The 23,093-nt window shown below is 43.9% G+C and overlaps 1 protein-coding gene across 2 annotated transcripts in view; it reads right to left on the bottom strand.

The window, feature by feature from the left end:
- The window catches only part of LOC109293449 (S-adenosyl-L-methionine-dependent tRNA 4-demethylwyosine synthase-like), a 172,609-nt gene that overhangs the window by 135,446 nt on the left and 14,070 nt on the right, over positions 1-23,093 (bottom strand). For both annotated transcript variants that reach the window (XM_019511364.1, XM_019511365.1), the window contains exon 8: positions 9,745-9,871. In XM_019511364.1, coding sequence (XP_019366909.1) covers positions 9,745-9,871 — 127 coding nt within the window. The remainder of the gene's footprint in view (positions 1-9,744; positions 9,872-23,093) is intronic.

Genomic DNA, 23,093 nt, shown 5'->3' with positions numbered 1-23,093 from the left:
GTTTGTAGGGTAAGTCCCACATGCACACCCCACCATACACATGCACCTACACTCTCCCCATACTGCCATACATGCAGACCCCCACACCCCTCACACACCCAGCCACCCTCACCCCATACACATCTTCCCACAAACCCCATACCCACCAACACCCCACATATTCACACACACACACACACACACACACACATATACACCCTTACCCCACACCCATCTTCCCCCCACCAAACCCCCCACACACCCACACCCTTCCCCATACCTATACCCACCCCCCCATGCCCCTCACAATATACAAGAGTAAGGCTTCATTTTAAGCTATTGTGCAATCACCTCCAAGTACACTGCACAAACACCTGTAAAATCAGGACAAAAGTATGTTTTGAAATCAAATTAATGAATGTTGTAGATGTTCGCTTTTTAGAATATAATTTGGTATTTTTCTGGTTTCAAGACCATGCCGCCCTTGACAGCTTGTCAAAACTTGGTAAGCGGCCCTCTGCCCAAAATAACTGCCCACCCCTGAGCTACCAAGTGGCAAGGCGTCCGTGATTAAATTCTTTAACCATAATTCAGAACTAGGCCAACTCCATTCCATTTTCAATGCATTGTGTTATTACTACTATTACTAATTCTGAATACTCCAGGGTGTTCATATATTCTAACTAGGGCTCAAGACCTAGAAGAGAGCCCTAGTAAACTCTGAATTGTAACACTATAAAAATATTATTTAGGCAGATGATTAAAACACATATACTGACAAATTAAGGCTTAAACCAAACCATGCAAGAATAAGTCAGAGTGGCACTCAAAATAACCAGAAGGTAGAGGAACAAGAGTTAGCCACACTCCTCCATAAGGAAGTAAGCAACGAAAGCTCTGTGGAAGCAGATTTGATGTCACATCACGCTCGAAAATTCAGAGAGTTCAGAAAGCACTTGTGCAAGCAGGAAATAAGATATAGCCCATATACATGGCTCTACAGAGCAATCTCCTTACATATAAGCTTGCAGGTCCAAAATGATTGGAATTCAGTGTGGGAAGGGGAACTTCATCACCATGGGAGAATGGTTAAAGAAATAAAAACTTTCCTGCTGTCTCCCATACTGGGAAACTGGTGGGTAGAAAGAATTGGAAAGTAATAAGGTCACTAAAACAACAGTAATTTGCCTCCACCATATTAAGGACTATCATGAAAGCCATAATGCAATTTCTTTGCTTGAGCTACCACACAACAGGGGCAGTTCAAACCATAGATGACTTGGCAGAGAAGTTGAGGATGAGGGAGAGAGGACAGACTATCATAAAACATGAAGAAAAGTCATAAGAGTTTAAAGGAAAGCATTCAAGCTGAAATTAGTATTTTATGGAACAGTATGAAGAGAAGCCAATACAGTGAATATAACCAGCAACGACTATAAACAGCCTTTTAGTTTTGTCTCTAGCACTGACCAATAATAGCTCATGGGGAAAAAAAAAAAAGTCAACCAATCCAGCAAATGAGATAAGTTTTAATGGATTTGGGGGAAAAGTGCTCTAAAAACAGGTTGGCAAGATGAACTTGCTGAACTGGGCCTGATTCTGAAACCAGCTCCAACAGTGGTTCCGTTGACTACAAGCATCTCCAAATAGGAGTGTCTGCAGGAGGCAATATTGCAGGATTGGACCTTGAATGCTAAATGATCACAACCTAATACTTACTGCCATTCGCTGCCTCCCAACTGATCGGCTAACATGCTGATTTGCGTGTTTACTGACGCGAAGTATTTTTAGAGAAGCAGGATTTAACTGGACCACCTCTAAGGTTGGGAGAGATGTTACAGGAGCTTTTGGGCACAAAATACCCTTCCTCAGCTCTCCCAGTCATAGCGGTGGTCTAAAAACAAATCCCAATCCCAATTCTAATTCCCTAAGCAATCACAGCCACAACATGCAGACAGTACTAAAATATCAACATTTGGTGAAAATCTGCTACAGTTAATAAGAGAAATGCACTCAAGCAAAATGGTACGTACCATGGTGTCAGAAAAGTGGGACCAGTAAGGTTAACATGGTAGACAAGCTCTGCTTTCAAACTTATATTTACTGACCAAAAATATGTGGGAGAAAAAATTAGAATTCACCAATTAGGCACAAAATTTCCATTTGAATCCAAGCATGCATCCATCTTTGCACTACAAAAGTGCCAAAGCTTGAAGTCAGCGATTCTCAACCATGATGCCACAGCACCCTGGCATGCCTTGAGATCCTTTCAAGGGTGCTGTGGGGTGCCATGCAATGTTGGCACTATCAGGTATGTACACACAAGATAAACCCAAAGATTTCAAATAGAAATCCATAGCTGTGATCCATCAAATTACATGTTTGACAGCTACACCACCACGGATCTCTTTACAATGCTAGTTTTATGGCCACTACTAAGCTACACCAACAACTTCCTTCACCAGACCAAGTGCCTGCACTTTTCTTACAAGTATCACACGGAACTACACTATAAGTGAACACGCAAAACACACTAATAATAGGAAAGCCCGCTTGATTGCACTCCTGTCAACTCAAATACAGAATGAGAAAAATAGTTAACCAATGAATCTTATTCTTAGAGGAAGCTTAATACTTTGGGAAATTAAGGCTTCAGTCCCACCTAGGAAGGTCTGATGTGATTTTTTTTTTTCAATTTCAGCACTGGCTGAGGTGTATTTATCATTAATTAATAAAAACCTTCACTCATCCAAGCCTCTGGGTGCACTGGCATTAACACGCCACAAACAAGAACCATCTTCCATGGCTAGGGACAGAAATTACACATAAACCAGTATAAGAGATCAGAAACTGATTCAAATCTGTAACACAACAGAAGTTCAATGCACATAAACTGCTTTCAAAATGGCTGAAACTGGTGTAAGATAAACCTGGATGGATGTAGTATCAGACGCAACTGATTTAGGTTAAATCAGTTTATTGAACCTCTGTCCCAGATCCCTGCCAGATTCAAGTTAACTCACAGTCTCCCGGCTTCCCAGAATGTTTTGCACCTCCCCAGCAAACCCTCCCTTGCAGGGTGGGTGGGCTAGCCTTGGCCCAAGCTGTCTGCTAGGGCTGTGCGAAATTTCAGCAGCCATTTCGTTTCGGAGGTGTTTCAGCCTGTTTTGGCACCTGAACCACCGAATCTGAAATGAAACAGAAAGCTTCAAAACATCTCCAAAATGAAACGAAACCATCCAAAATGTTTCGGGAATGTTTTGGAGCTGGGCTTGCAGGGAAACAAAAACTCAGAAGAGGGAGGGGGAAGAGGGGCAGAAGGACTGCTCCGATATTGACATGTGTAGCTGGCCAGTGTCTGCAATCTGTCCCCAAGGTCCCTTCCAATCCCAGCGCTCTGGGGGAGGGATGGCAGCCTGCTGTCATCCCGCACACCGATCCAGGGGCCCGCACCACCCGAAAGGGGTCTGGCACAGCCCCGTAGCCCTCCCAGGGGGCGCGGGCCCCCAGATCTGCATGTGGGATGACAGCAGGCTGTCACTGCGCCAGCACCCGAGTCTGCTCGGTGCAGCCCAAACCGAGCACAGCCGGGGGAGCTGCGGGAGAAGACCCCATGGCTGCCCTGCTCAGCCCCATTCCCCACCCAGCCCAGCCTCCTGGTACTTTAAAAAAAAAAGCAAGCAAAAAAAAAAAAGTGCTGGGAGGCTGGGGTCGGGTTTGGGGGCAGGCAAGTGGGTTGTTCCCCCCGCCCCCATGATCTCACAACTAGGGCACATTCACTCTTACCCCTAGAAATTAGTTAAAATTTATTAAAAAACACCCCATCTTATTGTCTGGGAAAGCGATATTAATGGGGAAGCACACACAATTTCATCCTTGCCTGCTTATAACTTGTATTCTGTCTCAAACAGTCTTAACACCAAAGACCCATCCCCAGCCCCTCCAAAAACCTGGAAAAGTGGACGCACCTAACATATAAGTGCAGACAATCCAGTTCTCCCTGCCCCTACTTTTATACAAGAATCCCTTCATTGTCTTCCACTGCTGTAGGCAAAAGGAGAAAAAGAAAAATCAGGCCCACAGCTAAGCACACCACCTAGGTTATTACTCTCCAGCTCTATTCCTGCAAAGCAGCTACTTCTGCACAAGCACATTAGCATTGCAGTCACCTCTCCGTAAGCTCTTCCAGCTTCCAGCCTATGGTCCTATTCAGTCTCAGCACTTTTAGTATCTTCTTTCTTGAGCTGTATATTGTCTGTTTATTTACTCACGCACAAATGTTGCAAGGAATAGCAAGTATGTTTAGCAGATGCAATGCCTCATGGTAAAAGTCGCTCCGTTTATTCTGCCAGGCATTCGAGCAGGAATTATTTTATTTGATTTTATTTAGATTTTCACCACCGATATTCAATATTTCCATAACCAACATTTGAATTCCGTCCTCCTCCAGCACATAGTTCAGTAGCTGGGCTGGTGTCACAAGCTAGCTGACAGGCTGCTAGTGCCCCCTGCAGTTCAAGGGCTTTACCTACATCTACCCTCTCCAAACCATACAGCCCTAAGCCTATAACCTCCTCAGCAATGCTTCGCGCATTCTAAGCCAACCAATGTCAGGCTCAGGACTGCATTATTTTCACAGCACATATAGCTTCTGGCACATGTAGTCAGGATTTCCAGAAGGGCTCAGCATCCACAGTAGAGTCCAGATTGTCAAAACAGCTCAGAACACTGGGTACTGAAGGAAATTCAGCTATAAGAATGAACAACAAGAGCTGTTGAGCACTTTTAAAGAGTGCGGAGCCAGCGATGGGTGCCGATCACTTGAAAATCTGGCCCTGAGCTCTTCCAAAAGTCAGCTCCCACATGTCCAATACACTCTGAAAATCACAGATCAAAGTACTTAACATTGCCTTCCCACTAGGAAGTCAATGCGCTGAAGATCTTACCATACCGTAACAGCCTGTGCTATTTCTGATACAGGGCTGTCTTGTAATATTGCTCCCCCTTGGGTTTCAATTTCCATTAAATAAGAAAGCAATTTTCTAGATCGTGATGATTCTTTAAAGAACAGCATGAGAGAAAATACATGCACTGTTGTTAAAAATATTTGGTATTTCCATGACAGTTCAGTTAACAAACAGGAAAATACGGTCTTAATTAAATGGGGAGGAAAAAACCCCCAAGGTTGAGTAATCAAGCCCACGAAAATGAGAACATTCTGGACAATACAGTGCTATATTCTGCTCTCATTTAGATTGGTAAAAACCAAGACCAGTTCCACGGGATTTGGGTAAGCTTGTTCCAGATTTAGTTGGAGAAGCCAAAAGAAGAAATTTGGTGCAGCTGACTGGATTAAGCATCTAAGTAACATCAGCTCAGCCATGCTGTGTTAAATTCATGCCATAACATATACATTAAAACTTAAACTTATTGTTTAAGATAAAAAAGGAAAAGAGCATGCTATTGTATCCACTGGAATTGAATTAATAACGGCAACATGGAAAGTCATCGAGACTGTTTAGAATTTCCCTAGGCATTGGCTCTCATCCTTCCTTTATTCTGCATTAGCATGCCTAAAAGAGCCATGTAAGTACCATGAAGTGAAGCAATACTGCCCAAGAGCCACTGCAGAATTGGCCCTCTGGGGTCTCATACTGCACCTGGAAGTTATTTGAGACAGAGAAGTTTACTGGTAACATCCTGATTTTTCCCTCACTACCAGCCTTCCCCTTGGAGCCTGCTTGGCAAGGTATGTTCCCTGTGACTTTTCCCATCACCAGTCAAGGATATGGCCAATCGGAAAGGAGTTAAAATTCTACAAACAATTTAGCAAACCAGAAGAGAATAGTGGTTTCTGCCCTAGACATGCTAACACTGAAGCACAGCAAAAGGAAGCTGACCTTTTGCTTCACCCTCAGTAAATTAATAATATCTGGTGCAGATGAATAACATGCGGGTAGATTCGGAAGAGGCAATGCCAGGGCCCCTCTGAAGCCGGAGCAAGACTTAAGTTTTCCTCCTCGACTACAGTCAGCTCCTGGCACTTAGAAGTGCTTAGAGGCAAATCTTACTACAAACAACGCTTCATCTTTGGGCCAAGCCTGAAAAGTCTCCGCGCAGTTTTTGGGAAGGGAAGAGGGTGAGGGGATTGGTGGGGAAGAATACAAGCAACAGCAGAAGGCAAATCAGAATGCAAGCCACATCTTAGCTGTAGCTATATACGTTTGTTCAGGCAAACAATGCAATATCAAAGGTTTTGTTTCCATTTCCAACTTATTTACATGTTGTCCGCCTAAACAGATGAAATCTCCTATAAGGCTAACACTGCAGCATGGTATCACGGTAAATGTAATAAGCACAGCCAGCTGCCTCAATTGTCATACCTTGTCTCTCTCTAGATACATTTGTCATTTGAAAGCACTCAACAGCCTACCCTGCATTTGTACTTTATGCAAGATTTGACACTGAGAAAGGAGAGAGGAATTAACATTTCCCAACAATGCAAAATCAACTACAAAAGACACTACTGAAGAGCACCTTTAATAAACGCGTTTATAAATAGACAACTACAAGGCCCCACGCAACCCAGGAGTAAGGCTAAGTGCTACTGACGCGCAACACCAATGCCAAAATAAAGCCCAATTGTTTAATCGATATTCAGTTTGCCTCAGCTAAACAAGATAAATTTGCCTGAAGGTGAATAAAAATAAAATGAGCGATTGTTAAGATAGTCCAAAGAGACACTGCTCAAAGGCAAATTCATGTGACGCAACTAAAATTTCAAAAGGAGCAGCTTTCCTCTGAAATCACTAGCCTTAGTTTTTACCTATGCAAGCTAATTACGCCCTCAGGGATAATCTTGATAAGAACCAGAAATTCAACCCATAGCAACCAGCTCCTGCTAAATAAATTATATCAACTTTCAAATCAATTTCTTCTTTTAACAAAATATGCATCATGTAAATAGGGCCTAATGGTGTGATCTCAGGAGGATCCTTCATAGACGTGAAAACAGAAATTAGATTATCTCCCTTCATAACAAAATGCACCAATAAAGGTTTCTGTGACTACCATATTATTCACTGGGTAAGTATATTTCAATAGGAAGCAGTTTTAACTAAACAGATGCTTGTTAGCATTAGCTGTTTGAAGCCTGCAGATTCACAAATGTCGAATTTCTTCTGTTGACTGGATGTCCAGAATGACAAAAGAGAACAAAAGCAAACGAACTATGTACTTACAAAAGGGAATTTAACACCAGAAGAGTAAATTCTTGTGCTCTGAGACATTAAAGAAGTTTCTTGGCAATGAAGCCTTGTGTTCAAGACTGAAAGCATTAAAAAAAAACCTGTGCGCACAGTTTTGATAGTGAAGGGGTGCTTTTTATGTACCACCCAACAGACTCCTTCTTCTTAGCACCACAAAAACGATCCAGATTAAAGCAGATCAAAAAGCCTTAGCAAGAAATGTAAGTTATATCTGCATCACTGCAGTCTCAAAAATATGTAAATTATTTCCATAAAATATGATGAAGGTCCCACGCTGTAGGATGCTGACCTTCTTCTTTCCACTCTCAGAGGCATCTCAAAAACCATGACGTAATAAAAGGTATTTCTAGCACTTCCTATCTTCAAAGGTTGGCGTGTAAACTAGAAGACATTAGAAGCCTCTGTGCACTCCCAGGCCCACACAATAACAGAATGCTTTTCCTTCTCATAAGCCCAGAAATCGCTTAGGAAGGAACCGGCTACTGCACTGTTTGATGCACAATGGGTTCTCCTGGACTCACTTTCAGCTGTGGGAACAGCCAGCCCTCCTAACTTGCACATCATGCCATCTTGGGGATGCACAGCACGGCATATTCCTTCTACCTCCCCCATACCATTCTGTCCTGGCTAATTCAACCCATCCCATCTCCCAGCTTTCCCAAAGACTAGGACACTATTACATATGTTTCACTATAGGAACAGCAGTGAAAAAATATAATAGCACTGCAGACTTCGCCAGAGCATGTTACAGTGCAGTGGCTTCTAGAACCACATCACAAAAGGGGGACTCTACCCAGCCATCTGGGAGAGATTCAAGGCTTCCAAAGACTTCAGCACGTAGTGAGATGGGCACAGGCATGGAAAGACTACAGATCAGTGTCCAAGAAGCTCATTTCTGAAGCCGCCTTTGCTGGATTCTTGTATGCCTAACTAAGCATCATATACAGTTTCATTTACAGTGATGCTAGATAAGGTAAAATGCATGCCTAAGATGGCATGGCTAGAACAGGGTTGGGTAAAATGGTGGATCCAGCCAGGTGCCAGATTATTTCCCAGCAGCCCCTAGCTATGCCACTCCAGCCGATCTCCATGGAGATCCTAGGAGCAGTGGGACCGTGACAGTGCGGGGCCTTGACAGTCCCATGCTCCCAGGGTCTCCACAGATTCCAGCCCGGAGCGGCACTGGCCGGGCATCATGGCCCCACATTGCCGTGGTCCTGCTGCTCCTGGGATCTTCAGGGAGACTGGCTGGAGCAACACGGGTAGGGGCTGCTGGGAAATGATCTGCCCCACGGGATGGACTTTGTCCACCCCTTTTGCTAGAACATGGAGCTGCTCCCTTTCAGACAAGTAAGCTGAGGCTTGATGAAGATCTTGGTGGCTGCAAGTGTTACCATCCCACAGATGTTTGATTCACATAAAGCAAGTTTAGAATCTCAGGTCTGGCTAAATCAGGTCTCCATATCACAGTAGGCACTACTTTGGAGAGACTCAGGAGACAGACCCCTAATTGCACAGAAACCTACCTATTCATACTGAAAAACAATGCCTGAACTCCTCTCCAATGAGGCTTTTAGCTCAATCAGTAGAACAACCTGGGGAAGCTTCTGCTACTACCCAGACCACACCTGTCCTGTGAACTGAGGCCTTTTGGCTGCAGAGTTGCCAATCTGGCACTTTTATGCATGTTCAAGCATGCCTTTTTTTTTTTTTTAAAGTGGCATTAAGTCCATTAACATTATTCTCTGTGGTTCTTAACAGAATAAATGGCCTCATTTTTCTCCCATGGATCATTACGATTAATCTGAATGACTCTTTTGGAGAAAAGTGTCAACCCTAAAATCAGAGCATGAAATTGAAAAGTAGCAGACAAAAAATGTAAAAGTACAATGTCAGGCTCAACTTAAAATGCCCTTTGAGAACTACTGGTACACAAAGGAGTTTTCATTCATAACAGTAATAAATAGGCTCAGCAAGACACTAGATGCCTTCAGACTCCCAAATGCTTATTCATACATTATTGAATGTGAAGCCAACTAAAGTTCTGCTCAATTAAAGATTTTAGGCCTGCATTGCTTGGCTTGAGTGACCTCAAGAGAGTCCCATTTTTGCATTCTGAAGTTATGGCACCTAAAGACAGATTCTTTCATACCTGCAATTTCCTGATGTTATAAAACCTACCACAGTCAAGAGCTTAGGACAATTGTTACCAAATTCTTTGGACTGACAGGCCTGTGTCAACCTTCAGAATGTCTCAGGCCCAGCCTTACAGGTCCAGCCTTATTAAACTTTAATTGCGAAAGGACAGGGTTCAAGGCAATCAGATGGCCAGTTACCAGGGCCTGACAGGCTACCAATAATTGACTAACCACAGGGCTGAGACAGCTCAGCTTTTGAAATCCTTATGTTGCATCTTTTCTGATTAAATACGATCTACTAAAGCTTTTAAACCCCAGACTCTGAACCTGATCAACATACAATCTTGGTGGACTTTCACCTTGTTTTGTAAGTGCATCTCTCAGAGCTGGCGTTATCATCTCCCTCTGTTCACTCTCCTCCTTTTTCCCAATGGTCCGGAAAGATCGATCCATCCTGCCAGCTCTTTCGTCGAGTTCATGTTCTTTCTGTTTAAAGACAATGAATTGTGACTATTTAGCTGAAAAGACAGTATCAAGATGCAGGCAAATTTCCCAACCACTTCACATCAGAACTAAGAAACCTACAGACTATGCCAGTGCTCCAAAAATGGAGCCTGCCTCCCTGCAAGCCTAGGGCTTCTCCCACCCCATGTCAAATGATGACCGTCCAGTACTCGCTGCCATTGATTCAACAGTTTTACACCTAAATTTTATAATCAAAATAAAGTTGAAATTAACAATTAAAAACTAATATTAAGGTGAAGATTTTTAGAAGGAACCTAACAGAGTTCACCATTTGTATCTCAAAAACTTTAATGGGATTTGGGCACACAAAATCCCCGCCATACAGATTTTCATCATCTCCATGTACCATATAAACTGGTAACAATCTGTAGGAATAACACCACTGTCTGCCCACTAAAATGCAGCAGCTGCCACAGGCTCAGCAGTGACCTGGTGGCAGCCTGTAATTATATAAGGGGCTAACAGGATCTGGGGGAACACCTGTTCACCAGAACACCTCAAGGGATGACAAGGTCAAACAGTCACAAACTCCTCCAAGACCATTTTAGGCTGGACATAAAAGGAAGACTTCTTTACTGTCCGAGCCCCCAAGGCCTGGAACAGACTCCCTCCAAAGGCGGTTTAAGCACCTACTCTGGGCTCTTTTAAGAAACATTTGGACACCTGTCTTGCTGGGATCCTTTGACCCTAGCCGACTTCCTGCCCCTTGGGCAGGGGGCTGGATTCAATGATCTTCCGAGGTCCCTTCCAGCCCTAATGCCTATGACATCTATGAAGCAAAGAAGAAAGACTGGAACATCAAAGCATCAGAAGAACTGAAAATCGAGAGCTGAAAAGAAACCAGCTCAAAAGGAGAAAGGCACGAAGCAGAAAATTGGGGGAGAAAGGTACAAAGCAGAGGATTGAAGAAGAAAGAGCTAAAAGACCAAAGCAACCCAGGGAAGAAGACAGAAGATGACAACAACCAGTAAGAGATGTGGAGGTGGAAACAGAGGAAGATGGCAAAGAAACACAGCGACTATAGCGGGGACCCACAGCTCAGGGTGAGGACGGTCCTAACTGACAGAGAGGCAAAAAGGAATACATACGTGGTCAGACATGCCTTTAGGGAAAAAACATTATTTGAGACACTGAACGTAAGGCCGGAGCAATCGACAAGCGTGCTGACGGGCGAAAATTGAAGAGCATGGCAATTCACTTTCTGGGAGAGAGAGGGCTATGAGGAGTCCTGGGACTAGTACAAGGAAAAACAAGGTGACAAAGCCCAGGGGGATTAAGTTCCTCGCCAGGGAGCAATCACGGGAGAGAGTCATAATAGTAAAGATGTATTCAGAGGTGATACATGAGCCATAAAGAAGATAGTTGGAACAAAGAATACAAAAAGTAGAGATGGTGAAGAGAGTCTTAGATAAGTACAGAACTTGAACGGGGGTTTGGAGAGTGAGGGCAACCCTCAAGAGTGAGGAATTCAACCGAGGAGGGATGAGGTACCTGCCATCAATCATCCAGCTAAGGCCCCACAGAGGGTATGTAATGTATTGTGGGCAATCCAAAATATGCAGCCAATGTGGGGAAGAGGGGCACATAGCAGCATATTGCGCATTAGCCCACTGCTACAAATGTAATGGGACAGGCCACAGGGATAGAGATTGCCAGGAGAAAATAAAATGTACAGTATGTAACAAGGAAGGGCACCTATATACAAGATGTCTGACCACCTATGCCAGCAAGGTAAGAGAGACAGAAGAAGAGATAAATTGTACAAAGAAGAAACAAAGAAGGAAGAGTGGAGATGGAGAGAAAAATCACCCAGAGGGAGGTACATGAAGCAATGAGAAAGCTGAGGAGGAGGAAAACACCAGGCCAAGATAGATTACCAAGTGAATTTTATGAGAAATTTTAGGCAAAGACCTGGTAGAATTATTTAATAGAATCTGGGAGCAAGGCAAAAGTGACTAAAGGTTTGCAGAAGTCACAGTCCTTATCTTTATAAAAGGAGAGAAAGAAAAACTAGAGAATTGGTGACCAATTACATTGCTAAATGCAGATTATAAGACCTTCATGAAAGTGTTAGCCCAAAAATGAGAGGCAATGTAACAGATCTGATTCATGAGGACCAGACATGTGCCATACCAGAGAGAAGGATTGCAGAGGCATTACGGTTAATAAGGGACATGCTGGTACATGTGCAAGACAAAGAGAAACACGGTGGTTATGAATATAGATTTGGAAAAAGCATACAATGGAGTAGAGCATGGGTTCATGCTTGTGGTCCTAAGAAAAAAGGAATTCCCAAATAGGATGATCTGGGCAATCCAGTTACTGTATGACACAGCCGAGAGCCAGATATTGATAAAAGGTTACTTGAGCCAGGACTTTGAGATACAACCTGAAATAAGACAAGGCTGCCCGTTATCAGCGGGGCTTTCCATATGTCATACAGCCACTGGCCCAGAAAATAAGAAGAGACAAGCTGATTACAGAGGTTAAAAACCCTAGTAAAGAAGAAATTAAGTGCATGCTGTATCATGGACAGCATCACAGTAGTAGGACAACACAAACTGTTGATTGATTGGGTTCAGAAAACATGCAACGGACCATGGCAAAGCAGCAGGGTCAAAAATTAATAAAAAGAAGAGCGTGCTAATGGGAATGGGGAACTGGGATGGGCTGGAAGACTGAGGTTTGCAGCTACAAATAGAAGTAATGAAGATTCTGGAAGTACAGATGGACATGAAAAGCAACAAGACTTGGGAAAAGATAAAATCGCCAAGATACGGCTGATTACAGCCTTCAGGAAACAGAGAACGCTGTCCAAACAAGGTAAAGGGGAACTGATAAAGACAGCATTATTACCAGTGATCCTCCATGTAGAAATTGCATTTTCTCCAGTGTGGCAACAAGCAAGGAGGACACAAAGAGAACTGTGCACCTTTTTCCGGGGCAACAAAAGGGAGTGGGTGGTGAGGCGAGAGATACACAAGGGGAAACAAGCAGGAGGATGGGGAATGCCAAACATCAGAGGTGTTTATTTACACAACATTCATTAGCAGAACGTGGATGGCGGGGGTAAAAGGGCAAGGGAAAACAGCAGGCTTTTGCAGGTATTTAGCTGTTGAAGTCTTGAGGACATGGGAAAGAGGCAAGGAGGGATGGAAATTGCCTTAGGGTTGGACCCCAAGAGTGGGGAAGTTCATGGTACAACACGCATCGTTAGAAAGGAACCCAAAGAAACGGGAAAATAGTAAAAGTCTGGAAAGGAATATAAGGGACAGAGCCAGAATAACAGAAGTGGGGAACCTGACCAAGAGCAAGTCTGCCAAAGTAGAGAAGGGGACGTGGGAAGCACACGCAAAGAGGAAACATGCAGGAATCATGGGGATGGTGGCATAAAAAGTATTACTGGTAAGAGAGAGGTTATGCAGATGGGGACTATTCTTCACACCATGAGAACACGTGCAGGTAGCCATGGATGAACTGCAAACATATGTTGAAAGAGATGAAGAGGAGCTGGGAGCAATGATGTGACTAACAATTGGAGATTAAGAGACTGGGGAGAGCTGTTCAGGGAAAATTCTGAGCGGGGAGAGGAGGAGCAAGGGGAATTACAAAATGGGTTGGGAGGAGACTGATGAAAGCATGACAGGTAATGCCACCTGAAGAGATGTGGGTGGCAAGGGAAGCCTGTTGGGCAGTTATATGAGAACCGGTATAGACATGTTAATATGATGTGGAATAAAAGGCAATGTTGATGGTTTAAAATGGATATATCGGGGGGGGGAATGCACCTTGTTGATGCTGCATGTAAACAAGAGGTAAATGATGCCACAGGATAAGAAGTGCATAGATGGATGAAATGGTAGATGTCAAAGGATATAAATGAGAAGATTCTACGTTTGTTTGGGGAAATGTTTTATGTAAAGTGATGTAAACTGGGGGGTTTTTTAATGTGGGAAGGAGAAAATTTTGATTTAATTGAAAAAAAAGGGGGGGGCGGGTAGGTTCCTATCAGCACTTAGCACCAGGGTAGGGTGTTAGAGCTTGCTCCAGCCTCTCCAAGCGCCAGCCTGATATCACAGTATCTCCAGGCTCGGTGCTCATTTTCTCCTTGGGGGAACAACTGCTTGGTTATTTGGTTTACTTGTTTAAGGGCCACATAAAAAGGCATCAGCAGGCTTATCCAATCTGGGCCATGTGTTTTATAGTCGTGCTCAGTGTTGGGTTCATTTACTCAACTTCATAGTTGGTTTCCATTGCTAAGCACATGCTGCTTTTGGCAGCAGTTCAATGATAGACAACGTAGTTAGTGAGATTTCACTGTATGCAATTACAAGACGAGGGGCTTGTTTCCCCATGCTAATTTGGGGGGAAACCTTGTCTTGTATTCAAGTAAACACATTATTTAAAAAAGGGTCAATTGTTCTTAAGATCCTGACTTTAAGATCTTCCCAAATATGGCAGCCATCTAAACGTGCCTAAAGACACACATGTATTGTATTTGTACTCTAAAAAATATCTTTAGGCACCCAGAGCTGGTTCAGAACAACCAAGAATTCAGAGCTTGTCATCACTTCCAGGAATTAGGTAATACAGATTATTAAAGCCATTTAGGGCCAAATTCTACCATCCGGTAACTGAAGCAGACTCTCAGCAGTGGAAGAAAGTCTGCTCCAACCTCTGTTTCCTTTCTTTTCCAGTTTGCTCAAAAATGCTATTAAGATGGAAGTAGAGCATTTCATTGGCAATTCTGCCAGCATCTTTGTAATTCATCAAAACTTCCCTTGAAAGGCTCACTATACAAAGAACTTGTCCATGAACATAAATGGGCTTTTAAAAAAAAAAATCCATCTTCACTCATCGAGACACTTGGACAGTAAAATATTAATGTTACTAAAAAAGTTTCACACATACGCAAGGAGGAGATAAAATCATCTTTTAAGTAACTATTAAATCCTGAACAAACAGCCTTTTCTCCAAAAGCTGTAATGTAACACTTCACTCTGTCCTCTGTACCTTACACTCAGAGTAGATCCATTCAACACTAAATAGTGAGTGGGCAAATTCTGGTTCTTGGACCACATGCTCTGATGCCAGGGCACTGCCGTTTGTCTTCCTATGGAGCATGAAGTGCATTATGTACTTATGTTGCTGCATTAACTCAGCATCTGATACATAAGAAAGGACAAATAAGGTGTCTTATGCAGAACCATGGAAGAAACTGTGTTGAATGATTAGACCTCCTTTGGCCTAGAGTGTAGGAAAAAATGGTCAATGGTAGCGAATCGTTATGGAGCTCCATGACCAGTGGCATCCCCCAAGACTCCATCCTTGGACTGGTTCTCTTTAACATCTTTATCAGTGATGTGGACATTGCTGTCAGAAGCGCACTGGCTAAGTTTGCCGAGAATACTAAACTTTGGGGTATAGCGTCCACACCTGAGGACAGGCTAGCGATCCAGGCTGACTTAGATAGACTTAGTAAGTGGGTGGATATAGACCTGATGATGTTCAATACAGATAAATATAAGGTACTCCACCTTGGGGGGGGGGGGAATCCACAGCATACTTATAGGTTCGGCAGCGCTACGCTTGCTAGCACCACTGCTGAAAGACACTTGGGGGTCATGACTGACCACAAGATGAACATGAGCCATCAATGCGATGTCACAGCTGGTAAAGCAAACAAAACTCTGGTTTGCATCCGTAGATGCTTCTCGAGTAAATCTCAGGATGTCATCCTCCCGCTGTACTGAGCTTTGGTGAGGCCGCAGCTGGAGTACTGCATCCAATTCTGGGCTCCACAATTCAAGAAGGATGAGGAGAAACTTGAGAGTCCAGAGGACAGCCACGCGCATGATCAGAGGGCAAGAGAACAGGCCTTATGAAGGGAGGCTGAGAGCCATAGGACTCTTCAGCCTGGAAAAGTGCAGGCTCAGGGGGGACCTGGTGGCTGCCTATAAGTATATAAGGGGTGTACATCAGGATCTGGGAGAACGTCTGTTCACCAGAGTGCCCCAAGGGAAAACAAGGACCAATGGTAATAAATTCCTCCAAGACCATTTTAGGCTGGACAGAAGAAAAAAAATCTTTACTGTCTGAGCCCCCAAGACCTGGAACAGACTCCCTTCAGAAGTGGTGCAGGCACCTACTCTGGACTCATTCAAGAAACGTTTGGATGCTTATCTTGCTGGGATCGTTTCACCCTAGCTGACTTCCTGCCCCTGGGGCATGTGGCTGGACTTGATGATCTTGCGAGGTCCCTTCCAGCCCTAACGTCTATGAAATCTATGAAAATATGATCACTGTAGCATCCGAGCCACAAAATAATCTATTTATGGTAAACAAAAAATAATCTATTTATGTTAAGCGTATAATCAGATTCTGTATTTCTTTTTTTTAAAGAGACTCTGTCATTTTTCCTGTCTCTAAAAAAGCGGTCTCCATTTTTGCAGTCTCCTCTTGATCTGAAAGCGTGTACACAGGACACTAATCATTTGCTCTCCTCCTAGCCAGAGTAACTGATTTGTCCTGCGCTTGCAATTGTTCAATTGAAAACACTTACAGGAGATGGAATTTGCTGCCTTAATAGCTGCACTTATTTACTTAAATAAACCTCTCACATCTGTTATTTACCTTTTGAAAGAGAACAAAAGGAAGTTTTGCACAGAGAGCAAACTTGTTGCCCATGGTGATTTAGCAAGAAGCACTGCAGTAAATCTGACGCAAGTTCATGGATTCCTAGGTTGTTAGGGGCTGTAAGGGACCTTGGAGATCATTGGGTCCAGTCCCCCTGCACTAGGCAGAAAAAGACAACCGGGGTCAAGTGACCCCAGCAAGGTGACCACCCAGTCTGCTTTTGAAGATTTCCAGGGTAGGTGACTGCACCACGACTGGAGGGAGTTTATTCCACAGTCTGGACACCCTGACCGTGAAGGAGTTTCTCCTGGAATTGAGCCTGAAGCCACCTTCCAGGAGCTTGTATCTATTGCTTCTGGTCTTCCCCAGGGTACGCTGGTGAACAGCCCGTTCACCGAGTTCTTGATGTACTCCCCTGATGTAGCGGTAAGCCGCTACCAAGTCCCCTCTCAGCCTTCTCTTCTGCAGGCCGAAGAGGCCCAAGTCCCTCACATGGCTTGTCCTGCAAGTCCCTGATCATATGGGTGGCTCTTCTCTGGACCCTCACAAGTTTTTCCATATCCTTGTTGAAATGCGGCACCCAGAACTGGACGCAGTACTCCAGCTGCGGTCTCACCAGTGCGGAGTACAGTGGGAGTATCACTTCCTTAGTTTTGCATGAGATGCAACGGTGAATGCATGCTGGCGTGCTGTTTGCCCTGCTGGCCACGGCATCGCACTGCCAGCAATTGTTCATGCGATGGTCGATCACTACCCCTCGGTCCCTTTCAGTGGAAGTCAAAATGTTGCCACCGAGCCTGTAGGCATGTTGGGGATCGTTTGCCCCCAAATGGAGAACCTTACACTTCTGAGCGTTGAACTTCATCTGGGTCCAGTCCACCCAATTTCCAGACTGACCAGGTCCGCCTGTATCTGCAACCTATCTTCTGACATGGCCACGCTCCCCCATAACTTGGCGTCATCCACAAACCGGGCCAGCAAGCTTTTCACTCCCACATCCAAATCCTTGATAAAGATGTTGAAAAGCACTGGGCCAACCACAGACCCCTGAGAGACGCCACTGGCCACTTCTCGCCAAGACAACACAGATCTGTTCATGAGAACTCTCTGGGTCCTACCATGCAGCCAGTTTTCCACCCACTGAACTGTTGAGCAGTTAAGCCCACAATCTTCTTATTTTTCCAAGTCAGTAAGCCCACAATTTCCTAATTTTTCTAAATTATTGTCTTTCCATAAGAAATCAAAAAGTGATGGCTACCACTAATTTTTCTTGCCCTTGAAATACTTAGGTGCTGATAACTAAACAGCCATCTGCTGCTCTTCAATCATGGCTAGAAAGAATTTATGGACACAGAAATCCCAGCTATTTGGATTTTTGCTAGGTGGAGGGCCAACCCATACCCTCATGAAATCCAGTTAATTGCAACCAATTGCCCAACCAAATGAGCAGGTTCTGAATTCCCCATTAAGGTGGGACTAGAAAACACAATACCTATTTATCTCAAATTCGCAGCTCAGTTGTTTTAGATACTTCCTTATTTGCATATCTTACCTAAAATACAAATATACGTGCACATACAGATACGCACAGGGAGACGCAACGCACTACTTCTGAATGGCAACTGCCACACAAAGTGTCCACAAAAGGCAATTCCTATTGACAACAAGCTAGCTACTCACATTACTGATTCTCCTAGATTGGTCCATTTTATGGTAAACTAGTTTTATCATCAAGTGGGTCCAACATTTTTTTAAATGAGTGAGATAGGTATTACTATAAGCTAAAAGGATTAGAACTTATAGTGAACTAGAACCAATTGTTAGGGAACAGGAACTAAAAAGGGAAAGTATAGGCAGGAGAACCACAAAGACTTCCTGAAAGCAAGAGCTATTGGCCTATGAAGGCCCCTCCCAGGGAAGTGGCAGAATCCATACCATATGAATAAAATAGGCTGGATAAGGCCACAAAAAGAGTTTTCCAATTCAAACTAAAGCCTCAGCAGTAGCATTTTTACCTTCCATGTAATAGCTATATAAGAACTCGTGCTGCTCACTTTGGGCACTGACAGACACGCAGCTCCCTGGGCTAACTTATGGCACTTCACAGAAAGCACCATGAGTTAAACCAACGCGCTCCCCCCTGCCCCCAACCCAATAGACATTTGTTGTTAGTTTGGGAGAGTTGGGGAAATCAAGCTCCACTTTGGAGCCAATCTAGCCAGGGAACTGTGTGTCTGCAGCTTCTTTCCCCTAGGCCTGTCTCCCCACCTCCCAGCTCCATTGCTGTCTGCACAATGGGAGTGGGAGGAAAGGAAGACAGGGAGTTCAGCCAGCTGTTTGCCCAGCCTGTGCTGGAGTGGGTGTGGGTGGACTGGAACACCCTATTCTAATCCGCACCCCCACTGCAGCACAGCCTGGGCAAACCCTAACCCGAGCTCCCTCTCTTCCCTCATGTCCCACCCCCCACTGTGCAGGCAGCACCAGGGGCAGGGCTGAGCTGCATCAGTGCGGCCACCGGAGCAGGAAGAAGTTAATGAAGACTCTGGAGCGCCTTCATTTGAACCCCCATATAATGAGATTAATTTGTCACATGATCAGGGACTTTCAAAGCACTCTGCAGCTGTGCACTTGTGTTAGAGCATGACTGGTACAGTGCTTTCAAGGGGCCAATCGCACAATAAATGTAACTTCTGTCTGCGCCCATTATGACATTGGTTTTGTTTTCATCCAAGCTCCACAGACAGCTGAAGCAAGTACAGTTGAATAAGAGGTGCCTAGGGAAGGCATTAACACAGATACTCATGGTAACTGCAGGAAAGAAAATTCCAGTCGATTGTTGGGAACCTCTACTAGTTCCAGTGCCAAAAGGTCACCTATCACGTCAACAAACTGGCACCAGGTAGAAATAGACTTGCTCAGTCCTTTGTCCCAGTTGACCTTTTCAATTTTATACCGATATGGAATACCCTGATTTCTAAGCATTGAGCAGCACAAAAAGCTCATTTAGAGAATTTGTGAATAAAGGCAATTTCACACTAAAAGGAAGCTGGAATACCAGGCTGAATAGTCAGCAAACCCATAAAACCGCAAGACAGAAAGAAAAGCTTATTAAAAGTAGTTATTGGAGTCTACATAATAGCAGGAAAAATGCTAAACATCACTGTCCAGTTAAGTAGAAAAGCTTGCACTGAAATAAAATGCAGGCAAGAGAGGGGGAAAGTATGACAGCTGACAGACGGGGAAGAAGAAAAACGATTACATTTCAATGGCTCGATCAAGGAGGTGGTTTGATTAAAAGCTGAGAATGTGACAAGTAGTTTTAAGAAGTGTTTCTAAAAAGAAGGATGATTTCTGACAAGTTTCTACTAATTCAAAACACAAGAAAATTGGTTACAGAGATATTTTTCCAGAAACAGAAACCTTTGTTTCCTCCCATCTGAAAACCTAAAAATGACTGCCCAAGCCCAATGCATTGCTACCTGATGATCGCTCTGAACAGACAATACCAGTTTGCTCGCACAAGGAAGTCCTACGCTAAAAAAAAAAAAAAATAAGAGATTTTCAGATGGGCCTAAGGCAAGTGGGTACCCATCATCACTGCCCAGCTTTGAAATATAAGCTCCTATAGCTGGGTAACGAGTAGGAAACCTCTGCTATTATTCAAGGATGCCTTACAGAAGGTGCCCGCCCACACACAACTCCCAACAGTCAGTATGACCATGATTCCCCTGACAGCCATTTAAGTTTGGTCACAGATTTTGATGGTAGACAGTGCTTCCCATGATCAATTCCACCACCTTAAAAAAAGAAAAGAAAAAGAAAGAGAAAAAAAGGTTCCCATATTAGAATCCTACAAGTCAACCTGACAGATCCTTAACAGAATCCAAGTATTTCATCAATGTCTGCAGCGCTGTCTGGGAATACTAAAGATGTGGAAGGAAAGGACTTGCATAGCTATTAACTACACCCTTACAAAGCCAGGACTTCAGGGATTTTTCATGTTTTAAGATTCTGAAGCCAGAGAACCTTAAAATAGATTTTAAAGCATATTGTGGTGGCCACGAGTCTAACAGCACCTCTGATTTCCAAAGGAGTATGATAATACACAAGTACATTAAGCATTACGGACAGGAGGATTAAAACCAAGATAATACTGGAAACCTGACTTAAGACATCTTAGAGACCGACTTTTCTTCAGGCAAATGCTCAGTCTCCTTTAAAAGTCAGGTCCCTTTTTTAGTCCATCTCCCCATAAGAGTCACTGATCATTTTGGAAAATTCTGACCTATATTAATGGATTATTTTTCCCTTCATTTTCCTGTGGCAAGCTACCCATCAGCATAACTAAACCCAAAGCAAAGGGATTTAACAACAGTTAAAGTCCTAAATCTAAATTCATTATGAGTTTGTATCATGGGCAGTAACCACCCACCGAGCCCAGCTCCATCTACCATCTCTCCAAGGCTCACTTTGAGCACTGCCTTTTTTACGGTCCTTAAATGACTCTGCAAATGATTCCTCACTCACTGTCCACCATTCTTTCCACTACAGTTCAGACCTGGAGAGGAGACATTTCATTTCGGCATCTGTCACTCAAATGGTCAACAGTACATGCACACATCCAAAGCCTGATGATTTTTAGCTCTGCATCATTTCTTGTGTTAAAAGCTATCATGGGCAACCAACTAACCTGGCGCCAGCCAGAAGCAAGCATCTTTGTGGTAAACCTATTTGTTAGGAAAGGCAAGCTGGGAAGCCGATTTGTCTTAGCAGTGTTATTTGTCATTAAAACTCCAGCAGATTTGTGCTGCTATAACAAGACATCCAAAAGCAGAAGGCAATATTGCTGTACCAGCCCCTTCATTTTTGGCATTTCATAAAAAGGGGGCCCAACCTAAAGCACTGCAATCACAATACCTCAGGGAATGCCAGGAAAAGCAGAGTCCAAAGTATGCACATCTGGGGTCCCTCCAGGCTAAACCCAAATCCTGGAGCCACAACCCAAGACTTTGTAGAAGTTCAGATATGGATATTCATTCCATGGCTTGCATGTACTGAAAAGATGTTTCTTGGCCAGACTACCTCAAATAAATGTGCATCTTTACATCAATCACAAGGTCCTACCCACACAATCAGCAGCAACAGAATAAGTTACATTAGTGTTTAATATGTTATGTTTGCAGGACAGCTCAGGGAAGCTTACACTGCCTCCCTCCCTACCGTCCTTGCTTAGTTTCTGGAGGTGTCAGATCAGCATCTTTCATCAGTGCTATACAGGTTTCCCCCATCAACCACAGTTTTGTCAACCCCAGTTCTGAATCTCCATGCTTAATATGCTATATACCATTTTGGCTACCATGCTATAGTTTTGAGTAACCACCGTTTTCTGAGGCCGCACATCAGCCGGCCACCTGCCATTTTTCCCAGAAGCCTTTTGTCTTGGTTTTGACAGCCACGGGAACTTTCAGGAACCTAACTCCAGTGGTTGGCAAGGGGAACCTGTATTCACAGCTGCACAAAAAGTTGTTTTAAAATATCCTGTACAAGCTACCTCATTCAGTTTTATGGGACACACGTCGGGCGCAATGTTTATTAGGACAAGCTCATTTGGCGATGTTTGCACAGAGCCTCACTCAAGGATACCCAGTGTGGGCCCCACTGCCCTATTAGACAAAATCAAGACGTCCCATAAATATGTTTGTACACAGTTACAGCAAAGTCAGGCAGACCTCGCACAATAGTGTTTCAACAATAAACCTGTCAGTAAACCTGTCCACATTCCATCTCTAATCCAACCTCCTGCCCAGTACTTGGCAGAGTCCATAAATGGTTGTCAGTTCCAAAAGTGTATGTCTTTTGTCTAGCTAAGCTTCCCACTTTATTTTCTTCCCCACCTAACGGCAGCATTACTGTGACATTCATTACCCATCAATTACTGTGGGAGCCAGCTTTCTCTTCTCTGCTTTGAGGTGAGCCATCATTCTGCTTCCCTTGCCAATGGTTGTTACCATCTCAGGAAGAAAAAGTAGCTGTCTTCTGGCGCTACTCCCTTCACAGCACATGGACCAACATCTCCCTCTTGTCCGTACACATAGTGCATGGAGGCAGTCACCGAAAGCTGGGGCTCAGTTGTGGTAGACATTACTCATACGCACAGGCAGCACCTGCCCTGAAAACTTAAACAGGGGAGATGGATAAAAGGCAGCAGAAAGGAAGGAGAATGACCTCAGTTTTACAGATGGGAATAGGCGAGCCTGATCACGAGCGAAGCCAATATTAAATTGTGCCTGAACTGCACCAACGGACCGTGTACAAAACTTTGCTGTGGAATTTCTCTCACAGCTCACACTCCATGAAAGCATTTGCCTGGGAAATAAAGTTAGCCCTTCTTTGCCGATAACCTTATGTAGTAACTCTAGTTATCCAGGCAGCCTACACTCCTCTAATCAGTTTTTACAGTAAGGGTGGCCAGATTCTGGAATGGGCTTCCAAGAGAGGTGGTGCTATCACCTAACTTAGAGGTCTTCAAAAGGAGGCTTGATAGACA

Source organism: Gavialis gangeticus, unplaced genomic scaffold (assembly GCF_001723915.1).
Source record: "Gavialis gangeticus isolate Ggan-Ray unplaced genomic scaffold, GavGan_comp1, whole genome shotgun sequence".
Taxonomy (NCBI): domain Eukaryota; kingdom Metazoa; phylum Chordata; order Crocodylia; family Gavialidae; genus Gavialis; species Gavialis gangeticus.
Note: the sequence above shows the minus strand (reverse complement) of the source record. Positions and strands in the feature narration are given on the sequence as shown.